The sequence below is a fragment of the Pinus tabuliformis genome, chromosome 4_1, assembly GCF_031772625.1.
Source record: "Pinus tabuliformis cultivar Carrire ecotype Pingquan chromosome 4_1, CPIR1, whole genome shotgun sequence".
Lineage (NCBI taxonomy): Eukaryota > Viridiplantae > Streptophyta > Pinopsida > Pinales > Pinaceae > Pinus > Pinus tabuliformis.
The window spans coordinates 624702287-624718180 of record NC_142303.1 but is presented as its reverse complement, the minus strand read 5'-3'; the positions used below and the strand labels follow the sequence as shown (position 1 = coordinate 624718180).

Below are 15894 nucleotides of genomic sequence, written 5' to 3'. Positions count from 1 at the left end.
TTGTTCCTTGTCAAAATGCTATCAAAAGGTATGTTTTCTAGAAGTTACTAAACTATAAATTCCCTGCATACGTTTGTATAGTTGAGTGCTTTAGAAAATCATACAGATGGCAACAAACAAGATTCCTAAAAACGACCTCTTGGCTAAACAACACGGTAACAACCTTCAATGTTAGTACATATACAGCATTAAATAGAGCTTCTACTACTTGTGGATACTGCCCAGCCTTGTCATTTGCCATGATCTTTCCCCACTTTGCCATTTGCCACGCATTCAGAGAACGTTCAAACTATATGTGCGGAGACACTATCTTTGATTTATTCCAAATGCTTAGGCTCATGGAAGTGTCAATGGTAAAAAAAGGGAATGGCAGCTTTGACAGGGTTGGGGGCGCAGGGGGCAGATATAGCTTGAATAGGAATACAATGGGTTCTCCATCCGCTCCCTTCAAATCTGATGTAGGCACCTTCGGTTTGCAAAACACTCGGTTGCTGAGATCTATACAAGGGCAGTTCACAAATTGATTTAGAGCATCTGTTCTCTGACTCACAGAAATGTGACAATAAAGCTCTCCAAGATCTGGAAAGAGGGTTAACAAATCGCAGTAGAATACATTGTCCATCAGAACATTATAAAGGAGGAATCAAGATGGAATTTGCACCTAATTCTAGCAGATCAGAAATTCATCAAAATATTCTTGGTTACTCAGACCTATACAAGGGCAGACTATAAATTTATGTAGTCACTGTTTTGTCTCGCAAAACAATGAAAGTAAAGTTTCCCAATATCTGAAAAGATGTTCAACAAATCAGAGAAAATGCATTGTCCATCCACATTATAAAGGAAGAATCAAGAGAGATCTGACGCCTAATTCTAACAGATCATGCTTTCCAAGATCTGGAAAGGGGTTTAACAAATCACAGAAAAATACATTGTACATCAGAACATTATAGAGGAATCAAGATGGATTTTACACCTATTTCTAGCAGATCAGAAGTTCGTCAAAATATTCTTGCTTACTCAGGTCCATACAAGGGTAGACTATAAATTTATGTAGTCACTGTTTTGTCCTCCTTAGTTTTTCAAATGAATTCTGCATTTCTGAAATCTCTAAACTATGGAATTCAAATATTACCTGCAAGATTGTACATTTTGCAAGCTGTTTTACTGTAAAACTCACAGCAGTAGCAAGCTGCAAATCAATATTTGAAATTTCTGATTCATTAATAGATTTAGATGGTTGAATGGTTTCCTCAATGTTTTCTGCCTTATGAACTGTTGAATTTTGAAAATCAGTTTTCTGAACACCCAATGATGTTTCTTGGTCAGTATACTCTCCATGCAATGGTTCTGTTTGACTCTGCAACAAAGCTGAGTCGCATCTTGCCTCAGGGATAGGTAGAAAGCATTCACCCTCTACCTCTGTTAACATATGTCTATGCTTGCACACATTGCTTGCAAAATTCATATTTTCTGATGTAGCTTTATGAAGCTCAAGTACCATATCTCTCAATTGCTTATCACGTTCTGATTTTTCATCTTGCCTCCTTGATAAATATTCCTTGCAATCATATAGCTCTGCAGAAAGTTTGGCATTCTCCTCAGAGAATCGATTCCTTTCTTCTTCATGTTTTTGGTGGAAATCAGCTTCTTTTTTCATTTGCTCCAGCTCAGCTCTCACTACATGAAGATATTCAGATAGCTCTGCTCTCTCATTTTCTAATTTTTTGACCAAGACCTTGAATTCATCAAGATCATTCATCGCTTTAACCTTTTCAGCCTTTATTTCATGCATTTCATCACTAAGTTGAGATATTTGACCATTAAGTTCATCAGTCAGCTGCCTTGTTCTCATAGCTTCTGTCTCAAGTTGTTCTTTTTCAACCATTGTAGAACATGTCTCCAGCTTATAACATTCAAATCTCTTGTAATCTGTTCTTTAGCTTTAATAGCTTCATCTAGAACAGGTCTCATTTCAGCCAATTCATTTCTTACCTTGAGAACATTTCCAGTCCCTGCATATGCACAGGACTCCAGCGTAACTTGACAATATCTTGATATTTTCTCATTGAATGTCTTTGCTACTTCCAAAGTTGCATCAACTTTTTCCTGTTTATTTCAAGAGAAGAGTTAAAAGCCTGTGACTTTGAGCAAAAGCGAGGAAAACCTGTATTCTTGTTAGCACAGACATTATGCAAGGCATACATCACTACCTAGTGCCATAACATCTCACAAAAATCAAGCAAAACACTTCTTTAATACCTATAGCATCATTGGCAATAAATCTTCTTCAACATATTGGAAACGGCATGGTGACCCTCATTTAATCTTTAGCTTAAACCATTACCTACATGCTCTTAGCTAGATCTTTCCACCTTGGAAAAGTTGAAATACCAGAAAGCAGAAAAAATAGCACCCAGGAATCCGCAACAGTATGTTATATAAATGAATGTTTTACTTGTTCCTTGTCAAAATGCTATCAAAAGGTATGTTTTCTAGAAGTTACTAAACTATAAATTCCCTGCATACGTTTGTATAGTTGAGTGCTTTAGAAAATCATACAGATGGCAACAAACAAGATTCCTAAAAACGACCTCTTGGCTAAACAACACGGTAACAACCTTCAATGTTAGTACAAATACAGCATTAAATAGAGCTTCTAACACTTTTCTGGGAATGCCAGGGAGTTGAGAACATCAGCAATCTCTAATCAGTCATCACTCCCAGAAACCTCTATGTCCTATCTCCTTTCAATTATTTTGTGGACCACTTCCCTTTAATCACTGTATTAGCTGGTAATTGAGCAGCTCCTCTGGAGTTTGTGTGGACGGGATCTCATGTAAAATATTTCATAATTTTCCTTTAAATATACCTCTTTCTTCACTCTTTTTAAAAAAAATCAGCATATCTTATGTTTCTTTTTCTTACAGCATATTCCCAAAGTAAGCACAAATCATTGACCAATATATGTCTGGATGATATAATGGCAGTTAATGGACTCTGTTCAAAATCAATCCACTCACCTGCTTTCCAAGATATAAGAGGCCAAGGCCTAAACAAAGAAATCGAGTAAGTGGCTCTCCTAGCTCAGAATCACTTCTCTCCATCAAGGCAATAATAATTGACTGAGCCACTTCATCATTGCAAGATCCAACATAGATCAATCCAAGAGATATAGCAGTGAAGGCAATTACATCTATGGGAACCTTCCAGACTCATGGACTTAATAGATTGCTACCATCCTCAATTAATGAAACAGTACAAGTCTGTGCTAGGTTTAACATATAACTTTCAGATATATATTACAAGAGAAAATCTGTGTAAGAATTTGATTGGCTATGTAGAAAACAATGAATGCTACCTTATAGCAAATTTAGGATTTTGAACTAAGCTGGGCTAAAACATAACTCCATACCCATCAATCACTGAGAATCTGATACACAAACTAACTTACAAATACATAAAAATAATAAGACCTTTTCCATAAGGTTGTCTGATCTGAGAATACTCATATTTATGAATTCCTTCTTCAAATCCAAACAGCAGCTAAAACCGATTCTCTTTTACTTTTGTGTTCAGCTAATCTTAATGCTTTAGGGATGTAAAACCAATACAAGATTCTCCTTTTGTATTCTTAGATTTTCCAGGGTAAACAATCATGAAACTGAAATAAAAATGCACTTAGACCATCCTAACTCACTTTGTAAGTAAATTATTCACATCAGAGACAATCATGTTAACATAAAATGGATTGATGGAGTATCATTCAAGAACAAAGTATAACCTACGATGTTAGACACTTTGCAAGTATATTGTTCACACCAGAGACAACCATGTTGACATAGAATGGATTGATGGAGTAACCTAAGATGTTAGACACTTTGTAAGTAAATTGCTCACATCAGAGACAATCATGTAACATAAAATGGATGGACAGAGTATCATTCAAGAACAAGCTATATCCTAAGATGTTAGAATGTATATGGTTTCCGAAAAGAAAATTAATGTTACCATAAAAAGAATGACCACTTATAGTTCTGAAGTTTGAAACTACTTTACCTGGAGCAATGTAGCCATAGGAGCCAATAACAGAAGACATGGCCTCTGAACCAGTTCGAATCAGCTTTGCAACTCCAAAATCTGCAACCCTTGCAGTCATGTCAGAATCAAGCAATATATTGCTAGGCTTAACATCTCTGTGTACAATGGCAGGATGACAATCTTGATGAAGATAGCATAAGCCCAGAGCCTCAGGTTCCTGAATTCTTAGATACATGTGCTTCTTAAAACTCTGAACAATACAGATATATGAATTTCCACCATATCTGTCATTTGCAAATTTGTGCAACATTAAATATAAATCTAGGCTTCAACTTGGTGTTTTGAGCTATGCTCTCAGGTTATTCAATCAGGCTTTGTTAACTTTGTGAGTGGTTTATCCTATGCTTTATGCCAAATTTTGTGCAACATTAAATATAAATCTAGGCTTCAACTTGGTGTTTTGAACTATGCTCTCATGTTATTCAATCAGGCTTTGATGTGCATATATATATATCCCATGTAACGAAGTACAGCCTTATATTCTAGCTATACTCTCAATTACAGAGTATAAGTAGGGTAAAATGTTTTTAAATATGAAGGTCTTACAACAAGGTGGCTGGAAGTTCTTGTAACGAGATCCAATCTTGTTAACTTTGGAAGTAATTTGACTCATAAAATGTATTTATATATTTTACTTCTGAAATCACTATTTAAGTTTGCAAAGTTATGCATATTCTATTTTTAGTGTGCAAAGTCATGCATATTCTATCTGTAAATTTGAATTGATAACTTTTGAATGATGCAACATATTTTTTTAACCATCAAATTATATTAAAAGATGATATTAAACTACTTGTTCTCGGATCATCTTGCACGTAGTTTAATCTCTGTTTTGTTATTGAATTTCTCCCTGCCTTTATCTGACAATATCCATTTTTTACTATGTGTGAAGCAGTTGCAAACTAATTTGTAGTTGCTGTTCAACTTTCAGCGTTGAAGGACATTTCTGGACGTTCTCTGTATTGCTTCAACTCCGGTAACAACCTTAATCTCCTTTCCGAGTTTTTGCTTCATTTCTATTTCATCCATGGACCATGATAGAAAATCCTCTTCCATCAATTGTACATTAGCCACTCAGCAACTATAGAGTCTTACTTGCAAGCAGAAAGTGTTTTTCATATATTTAACATTATGTATATTATAGAAGTAAAAGATCAGTCTTTTATCATATTGTTCAAGTTCCTTTGGAGACAATGCTTAATAGTAAGTGGGTATTATGGTAAACATTTTTATTTGTTGGGGCACCCACATTTGCCTAGGATTTTATAGCATAGGAAAGCCTTTAAATCCCTGCAAAACCTTCCTTGCGAGGATTAGATTGTGTGGATTATGTTGGGTTTTCTTCTCGCAAAGACTATTAATTTGCATAGCATTGTGCAGCTTGTTTTGGTTACTCACACAACAATGTTAAATACAGATACTTTGCCTTGGCCTACTCTGTTTTGTCACTGGGCAATCCAACTTTCAGCGTTGACGAACATTTCTGGGCGTTTTCTATATTGCTTCATCTCTGGTAACAACCTTAATCTCCTTTCCGAGTTTTTGCTCCATTTCTATTTCATCCATGGGCCATGATACAAAATCCTCTTCCATCAATTGTACATTAGCCACTGAGCAACTAAAGAGTCTTATAAATTTCATTCAAAATTATTTTCCGATTGAAATGATTCAGTTATATATATGCTTTCTTGATAATTTAAACTTTATTCCTTTGTGTTTAACTAATGCAAAGTGGTGCCATCGTGGCTGTCTTGTTTTTTAGTGTGTGTTGATATTATATTCCACTTGTCATTTTTTTTGTCATCCACACATTAAGAAAGCGGAAAACAAATACATGCATGTACATTTACATTTAGAATGCATGTGATAATTGATTTAGGACTTTGCGTGTGCTCTCTGCTCTATGTTCAAACAGTTTCGCTTCTCTTTCCTTAGTAGCTAGGCTTTTCATTGCAAAAAAAGAAAGTAAACGATTGTTTATCATCTTAGATTGCATATTTAGGAATTGTATATGTACATCACGCGATCAACCTTAAAGGCAAACTTCTTAAGAAAGATCAACTGTAAAATACATTTCAATAAACATAAAAACGCTTTGGAACCTAACGCACACCATTTAGAAGTCTAGGCTAGAGACGTGTTCCGGCGTCGTAAAACCTGGTAACTATCACTTTCATCGTAGGTTGGGTGATTCCTCCTCTTTGAAATGACAAGTGCCAGTACAGACTTGTGCTCCCACGTACCGTCGAGTATATATTGGGAGACCACAGTAAGCTATATCCTTTATCCTTAGGAAGCCGTGTCTGCCGCCCTATCGATCGCAATGCACTGAACACAGCATTCGGGAAGATTGACTGCCGTACCATAAAAAGTATTCTGCAGTTTTGCGATTGGTTTGGTAATCCCCCTGTCTAGATATCCAGAGTAGTCACTTTCGTTCCTTTTCAGACTCCTTAAAAGAAAAGGACCATCTGAGCACTTGTCACTTCAGGCTCATTAAAAATCGAAGGCGACTAGAGTCATCTTTAGCTTTTTCTCGACTCTTAAAAAATGAAAAAGCAAATTGTGTAAAAGTGTCATAAAATTTATTTAAATTGGAATAACCTCACAGAGTAGTCACTTTCATTCCTTTTCAGACTCCTTAAAAGAAAAGGACCATCTGAGCACTTGTCACTTCAGGCTCATTAAAAAGCGAAGGCGACTAGAGTCATCTTTAGCTTTTTCTCGACTCTTAAAAAATGAAAAAGCAAATTGTGTCAAAGTGTCATAAAATTTATTTAAATCGGAATAACCTCACAGAGTAGTCACTTTCATTCCTTTTCAGACTCCTTAAAAGAAAAGGACCATCTGAGCACTTGTCACTTCAGGCTCATTAAAAATCGAAGGCGACTAGAGTCATCTTTAGCTTTTTCTCGACTCTTAAAAAATGAAAAAGCAACTTGTGTCAAAGTGTCATAAAATTTATTTAAATCAGAATAACCTCGCTGTTCCCTCGTTGGTCTTAGGGTAAGAAAATGGAGTCCACCATTCAAGGATTTCCCCATGGAGGAATCTTGCTCCCTTTTCCTCTAGGGGAGATGTTGGTGCACCTCATATGGCTACATTGACCCTTCCAGGGCTTGCAATTGCCCTGCCAATATACTTTTTCTCGACCTCTGCCGTTCAAAACACCTTGATTCTCGATCAATCAACTCAGCAACCAGATAATACTAGACTTGCCCAGATCGAAGGCGACTAGAATCGTCTTTAGCTTTTTCTCGTCTCTTAAAAATTGAAAAAGCAGTTGTGTCAAAGTGTCATACAATTTATTCAAATCGGAATAACATCACTGCTCCCTCGTTGGTCTCAGTTTGACAAAATGGTGTCCGCCAATTAAGGATTTCCCCTACTCCCTTTTCCTCTAGGGGAGATGTTGGTGTACCTCATATGGCTACATTGTCCCTTCCAGGGCTTGCACTTCGCCTGCTGGTATGGCTTTTCTCGACCTCTGTCGTTCAAAACACCATGATTTTTGGGCAATCAAATCAGCAACCAGATGATACTAGAGTTACCCCCAAACCTTCTATTTCATTTGTTTCTCCCTCTCCTTCCTCTGCGCTTCGTGGAAGTATGCTTAAAAAAAATGAACGTATAAAGATGTTGTAATAAATATCTTTCTTCATTATGTTTATAAGCTTAGATGCCCACTCATTTAGAAAAAAACTAAACATGCTTCTTTCAACATTTTTGTGTTTTGTTTTGTACCAGAAAATGACATCAAACCTCACTGAAAATGCAATTTCCTCAATGTTATCTGGATCAACTCATATTCAACCATACCTGCAAATTGCTGAGCTTGAGCCAATACAACCAATGCAAAAATCAACTCCACGATATCGTACTGCAATTTCAGACGGAACACATAAGAAACACATCATGCTTCCAAAAGATTTCAATGATCTCGTAGCAACAGGCTTGCTACAAAAGGGTTCTATTATAAATGTTAAAAGTTGGACTACCTCAGCTATTGGTCCTTCAACGTAAGTTTGTTATAAATTTCTTATTTCAAATTTAACATTCTTTTACTTATAACACAACCACTTCTAACAGTTATTCCTTTGACTCTCATTTGTCGTGTAGGTCTATAAAGCTATTAGACTTTGAAATATCTACTTCATTTGCACCCTTAATTGGCAATCCAAAAACTATGAGTATCCCCATCACATCTGATGAAAACTCTCCATCCTCATCGGATCCACATCCTCCATCAAAAAGGCCCTGCCCTCTTCCAGCTACTCCAGCCCCATCCGTTCAACCGGTTCAAATTCCCATCAAATCGTTAAACCCTTACCACTCAAACTGGTGCATAAAAGGATACGTCCAAAGGAAAACAGCTCTTCGACACTTTCAGAATCAATACGGACCCGGTAAAGTGTTTGGCTTTGACCTGTTCGATACAGAGGGTGGAGAAATACGTATTACATGTTTCAACAATGTCGCAGATTATTTCTTCGACAAAATCCAAAATGGAAATGTCTACATTGTTTCTAAAGGGAATGTGAAAATGGCTAATAAGCAATACAACCACTTGAACAATGACTGGGAAATTTTGTTGAATGCAACATCTACCATAGAACATGTTGCCAGTGAAAAAAAACATAATCCAGCAGTGCAATTCAGTATAAAATCAATTGATGATATCAGAACAACAAACTTCAACTCCATTGTTGATATTTTGGGTGTTGCCACAGACATTTCCAGTGTATGCACTATATGTAGAAGAGATGGCTCTGAAGTCAATAAACAAACAGTACAGCTTCAAGACATGTCAGGGTATAGCATAGATGCAATCTTTTGGGGCGATAATTTTAAAGCCGTTTCACAGGAAATCTCCTCCCTATGTGCTACAGGCAATAACCCCATCATTGCAATCAAATCTGCATGTGTTGGAGAATTTAATGGGAAAAATATCGGCACTACAACGAGATCCATTGTTCTTGTAGATCCTGACATTGAAGAGGCCCATACGCTAAAGTCGTGGTTTAAAAAAGAAGGCTCGACTGCTGCTTCAACATCTTTGACAACAAGATCTCCTTTTTGCCCCCAACAAAAAAAAATAACAATTGCTGACATTTACAGTATGGATTCCTTAGAGAAACCAACATTTTTCCAATTAAAGGGCACAATAACAAAAATTGGTATGGATAGTTTTTACTACATTTCTTGCCCGTCGATTGTTGGTGGGAAAAAATGCATGAAAAAACTTATTCCACAAAATACAGGGGTGTGGTTCTGTCCAAAGTGCAACGCTGAAGTAAGCGACTGTGATTACAGATACTTATTGAAAATCGACATACAAGATCACACTGGTGAATTGGCTTCAACTGTTGCTTTCGAAGACGCGGGCTCTACAATTCTTGGAAATAATGCCAAAGACTTCTATCTATTATCTTCAGATCCAGAACTAATCAAGGAAATTGTCTCTAGAGCTCTATGGACAGATCATATCTTCACACTTTCGGTGAAGACAGAAACTTTTAAAGAAGTCCCACGATTGAAATGCGTTATCATAAAAGAAGAAAAACTGCATTTCACGACAGAATGCAAAAACATCCTTCGAGAAATTCAGAGCATCTCGACATTGTAAATAAATATTACAGAATGTGTTCCTTGCTTTTTGGCAATTCCTATTGTCCAATTTTATAAATACAACTTTACAAGATATATTGTTGCATGTCTTCTTATGAAAATTTCTTATATACCATTGAAATAAATATTTGTTCTCCATTGTATCTAGCATTATCTTAGTAGAAAAAATCACATTTTTTTTTCCTTTTATCAACTTTACACATGAAACTACCTACATGTATGCAGCAAAAATACTAATACGTTCTTTCAAAAACATATCTCAAATAAAAAAATTCACATGGCACTATTCAGAACTTAGATTTTTTTCCCCTTCTTTCGCTTTCACTTGCATTTTTTACCCTTCTTTCGCTTTCATACAATAACGTGGTTGTTGTCTCTAAATAACATTCTTGTTTTCCCCTCCCTTGCTTATAGGTACCATAAATTTTGCGAATGGCTTCTTCTTCTAATAATGAACGTGCTCGAAGATACTATGCAACAAATAAAGAACGAATAAATGCACGGCGCCGTGAGCTTTACCAAGCAAAAAAAAACATCATAGAATGTCAAAAACACAAAAAACAAAAGGGTGACCAACCTTCCTCGTCTGAAATGCCCCACCCTGAAAACAATCCTCCCTTGCAATTATCAGGCTCTTTATCTTCTCAGCAAACCTCTCAAACAAATACATCCATGCCTCATTGCCCTAACCCCTCCTTTGCACATGCTTTCAGCAACGTTTATACCGATCAAGCACATCGAGATTTCCGTTCAAAGCTTGATAAACTTCCACCTAAATGCCCATGCTCCATTTGTCTTGAATCATATCCTGGAATACATATCCGCAATTCCAACCACATGGATTGCTGCTCTAGATGTGCCTCTGAAACAAAGGGTCATCGCTTCTCATTATCAAACAACATGGACCCTGGCCCTCAACCAGCTGCTCTTACGTCTCTTTCGCAAATAGAAGAAATGCTCATTGCTAGGGTTAACCCTATATTGCAGGTAACACATGCACGTGGTGGCTAGTATAAATACAGTGGCCACACAATTTGTTTTCCTCAAGACATAACAAAAATCGCAAACATGTTGCCACGATGTGTTGAGCACTTGGACATCCTAATTGTCACGCGTCATAGTAATGACCATAAGGCTTATGATTTCATTGTCAGTAGACATCGTGTTCTCGTTGCATTGGAATACAAATTCGCTAATGACCCATACTATAAGAATGTTCGTATTGATTCCAATGCACTGGCATCCTTACCAGCAATCCCCACCGATGTCTCCTCCTCCCTTCACCATTCCAATACTACAGAAACCACTGTTCGCCTTCCACTTGAACCACCCCATGAGCTCACCGAAGATTTCGCAGACCCATCCGCTGCCCAAACATCATCGTTCGTACCTATCATACCCAATACAAATACAGAAATTCAAGAAATCCGCCATTATTTGCATGCTTGCAACCACCAATCTGATACTACAATTGAGTGGCCAACAATTGGTTTATCACCAGTCAATGAATACAACACAGAAGGTCTACTCTCTATGGCTTTCCCCGCCCTTTTCCCGACAGGCGCTGCAATGCCAAATCAGCCAAGAATGAAGGCAGTGCAGTTACATGAATATGCACTTCATCTCATACATTACTACGATAACAGATTTGGAAGCCACCCACGCTTTCGTTATTACATATATAATCTCATGATGCAGCATCGCAGTCAAGCAACAGCGTCGATTTTTGTGAAAAAAAGCATCACAGATAACTTTCCAATATCTATTCGAGATCTGAACATTCGATTAGAACAATTTCCAAATGAGCAATTGGCGGAGCAAGTCATGCGATTCGGTAGCTCTTTACGTGGAACAAGGTCATTTTGGCACAAAGCTAAAAATGAACTCATGGACATGATATCTCAACTCGGTTGCCCGACATTCTTCTTCACATTAAGTGCAGCTGATACAAAATGGCCTGATCTTCATGCAGTCATGCCCGGATGTCTTCCTACTGATATTGGAAAACAACAAAAGTGGAGAAATGATAACATTATCTCTAACCCACATTTAACATCGCTATATATGCACCATAGATTCACAGCATTTCGTGAGATTATCTTGGAGAAACACCTGAATACAAAAGATTACTGGTACAGGTACGCATTCTACCGCATTTTTTTTTCCTCCAAGAACTCTAAACATCATTCCTCACCTATTGCAAAATTATCTTACAAAAACGCATTCTTGTTAGGTATGAATGGCAACATAGGGGATCTGCACACATCCATGGTTTCCTTTGGATAGAAAATGCACCTGATATGGGGAATCTCAACTGGGAAGACACAGAAGCAGTCGATATTGCAAGGCAGTTCTTCGACAAATATATTTCCACTTGGAACCCTCGTGCTCCTTCGAATTCAAACCAACCAAATGCTTGGACAAATCCCGAAGACCCTTGCCTGTTGTCCACACCGCAAATCTTCAGAACCAATCCTTTCAGTGACTATGAACAACTCGTCAATTGTGTTGAACGTCACACAAAATGCTCAGAAAGCACGTGCCTAAGAAAAAATGGATCCTCACTCCAATGTTGTTATAAAGCACCGTGGGAATTACATCCAAAATCGGCCTTATTCATTGATTCCAATGGCCAAAAAACATACACCCCTGCTCGGAACGACGATCGACTCAATAGCCATAACCCTACCATCCTATCTATTTGGCGTGCAAATGTTGACTGCCAACCAGTACTCTCCATACACGCTGTACAAAAATATATCGCCAAATATGCATCCAAAGCTGAAAAAAAATCTGAAAGCTTCCACGACATGCTACGTAGAATTGTCCTTGCTTCACCCATTGCTGACCCAGCAACATCCGCATTTCGAAAATTTCTTGCTGAAACCCTTGTTGATCGTGACATTGGAGCCCAAGAAACCTGCCATATGCTGCAAAAATTACCGTTAACATTATGTAGTCGGCCATTCATTTCTTTAAATGTAAACCAAAAAATTCTTATGCGCCTTCCACAAACGGACGCCACCTCCACTACATCCCCGCACTTCATAGATACATATATCCAACGCCCTTCTACCCTAGAGTCCACATCACTAATAGAGTTGGCAAGATCCTGGTCATATGATCCTCGTCGCAAAACAAACAAATGGAAACAAAGGCCTACAAAGGCAATTGTTCGGGTCATACCACGCTACTCCTCCATACCATCCACAACAGAACCTTGCTACGCTGACTTTTGCAGGGTTGAGCTTATGCTATACAAACCTTTTCGCCGTATCGTACAAGATATAGGAGATTCTGCTGCAGATTTCATCGCAAATTGGCAAACATTTCGCCCATTCTACAATCCTTGGCATCAACACCGCACACTATCTGATATTGAATCTGTCGCAAATGATACCTCAACTATGAATGAAGCCAATCCAGCAGACGCCATGGAAATAAATGAATGGGAATTACTTTCCCAATTACACCCTACAAATGAGCTTCTCATAAATGACCTTGACATGCTTGGTCTTCGTGGCTTTGATGACACCCATAACTAGAATCATACCACTATCCCATTGGATCTACAAAATAATGCAATACAATTCATTGAGAATAGCCGCTCCATCCACCGCATTCTTCAAACACATCAACATACCCTGCCGACCATTACTACATTATCTCCAATGCAAAGAAAAGCTCTGAATATTATTTTTAATCATTTTGCTAGGAAGGATTATTTACCCGCTCTCAGAATGATAATACAAGGCACTGCTGGTACGAGAAAATCCCTCCTTATTAAGTGCATCAAAGATATGCTCATAGGCCTTGCAAGCCCGGAACCTTCACCGATCATGCTCCTCGCCCCTACAGGGGTTGCTGCCTTCAACATACAAGCATCGACAATCCATTCTGCTTTGCACCTTCCTATAAAGGATCTTATGCCGTTAGAAGGTAGTGCTCTTGCAAAATTCCAGGAAGAACTCAAGCATATAAGATACATACTGATCGATGAAATGAGCTTCATTGGGCCAAAGCTTCTCAGCCATATTGATGAACGTCTTCGCGAGGCATTTCCCCACCAAAGAAACACTCCTTTTGGTGGTTGTTCCATAATATTGGTTGGTGATCTCGGTCAGCTACCACCCATCAAAGACATACCTCTGTATGCAGGGACGAGCCACGGAAGCGCACTGTGGAGCACCTTCAACACAGTCATCACATTGGACACAATATTTCGTCAACAAGGCGACGACATCGCACAGGTTACTTTCAGGAACATTCTCCAGAACATTAGAGATGCAAATCCAACAATCGATGACTACAACATACTCATGTCGCGCACAGATTCCTTTTTATCAGAAGAAGAAATACGTTCATTCCATGATTCCATGCATTTATTTCCAACAAATGCTCAAACAACGGTCCATAATAAGCAAATGATGAAATCTCTTAACACTCCTATCGCACGATCCATTGCTGAAGATGACACCACATATTCCAGTCTTTCCTCTGAAGATGAGCAACTTGAGCGAATTGTATTGCTATGCAATGGCGAAAAAGTTATGTTGACTTCCAACCTTTGGGTTTCAGCCGGTCTTGTTAATGGTTCCCTTGGAAAAATTGTAACCATCTTTTACAAAGAATCAACTGCACCACCACAAATTCCAACATTTGTTGTCGTAGATTTCCCCAAGTACATTGGGCCTCCTTGGGATGAAAGAAACCCCACTCACTTGCCTATTCCAGCAGTAAAAAGAAATGGTCGTGCACAAATTCCACTGAAGATGGCTTGGGCTTTAACCATACATAAATCTCAAGGTATGACCCTTCCAAAAGCAACAATTGACATTGGAAAAACAGAACGTCAAGGTCTCACATTCACAGCTATTTCAAGAGTGCCTTCTCTGCAAGATCTCCGGATTAACCCCGCATTCAGTTTCGATCGTTACGGTAAAATGAAGGACAACAAAAACATTGCTCACAGAAAACACACGGAGGAAATTCTCCGTTCAATGCCGCCTCCAGATAATCTGCTCCAACCCGTACTTTGACATCACCAAAAGGTTTCCTCCATTTATTTACCTCATTCTCTTTATTAACATACTTTTCATATCTTTCAACAACAACAAACTTTAATCATTATTAGTAAATAAGCAAATATTAGAATGTCTTTATATTGTCTATACATCTCATTCTTACCTTTTCTTTCTTTTGCAGCAGGCCACATGGGCTCAGAAATAACATACCTACACAACTACATGTAGATTGGCAAGCAAAAAAACTGCATCTCCAGCTGTGCATTGACCTCCAATTGTGTTCAATATGCCGTTATTCACCATGCATCTTCCACTAACAATATATGGATCCCCATAGCAAAGGTAACTTCATTACCATTCATTCCAGATTCATTTTAACACAACTCACCTGCAGAGTATTACTAATACATTTCTGCAACTGGTTTACATATTACTAATTCTAACAAAATATAAATTTTGCAGGTCCATTGCTGCTTCTTCAGGCCTTCGCTGCCTCCACCATGTTTTCATACAACTTCAAATATGGAATGACAAGCACAATGTTCTTTAGACTATTATATTCCTTCTCGAACCTCTTTTGTTACAATTCACTGTTTGTATTTTCCATTTCAAACTTGAAAAAATATGTTTCAAGATCGAATACCGTTTTCATTGTTTGTTTCCTCACAACTATTTGTGTTTTCCATTTCAATCTTTAAAAAGGATGTTACAACACACTTTGTATTTTCCATTTCAAACTTTAAAAAGGATGTTACAATACAATATTTGTATTTTCCATTTCACACTTAAAAAAGGATGTTTCAACATCAAATACCATTTTGATAGTTCATGTCCTCCCAACTATTTGTGTTTCCCGTTTCAAACTTAAAAAAGGGATGTTTCGACATCAATGCCATTTTGATAGTTTATTTCCTCACAACCATTTCATTGTCAATGGGTTTTAACATATTTTGTTTACAAAATCAATTGACTTTAATGCTTATAATACATCTTTTCAAAATATCTTCATATTAATTTAATTTTCAATTTCAGTAATGGTTTCTTAAATAGCCCTTTCCAAATCAATATGGTTGCTCGGTTGTTGTTCGCATATTAATTTAATTTCCCATTTGAATAATGATTTCTTAAATAGCCCTTTCCA

The 15894-nt window shown here is 37.6% G+C and overlaps 1 protein-coding gene and 1 long non-coding RNA gene across 2 annotated transcripts; one reads left to right on the top strand and one right to left on the bottom strand.

Moving 5' to 3' along the window:
- Positions 1-1057: 1057 nt before the first annotated feature.
- On the bottom strand, positions 1058-3381 carry LOC149177575 (uncharacterized). The gene is made up of 2 exons (XM_089421796.1): positions 3024-3381; positions 1058-2109 (listed from the first exon to the last, which is right to left on the bottom strand). The coding sequence occupies exon 2, from the start codon at positions 1886-1888 to the stop codon at positions 1058-1060; it is 831 nt and encodes a 276-aa protein (XP_089277922.1). The 5' UTR covers positions 1889-2109; positions 3024-3381.
- A 1191-nt stretch (positions 3382-4572) lies between these two features.
- LOC149177574 (uncharacterized) lies at positions 4573-15690 on the top strand. Its single transcript, XR_016258783.1, has 4 exons — positions 4573-5077; positions 5519-5614; positions 14935-15095; positions 15216-15690. It is a non-coding gene; the product is annotated as an uncharacterized LOC149177574 (long non-coding RNA).
- The last annotated feature ends 204 nt before the right edge of the window (positions 15691-15894 follow it).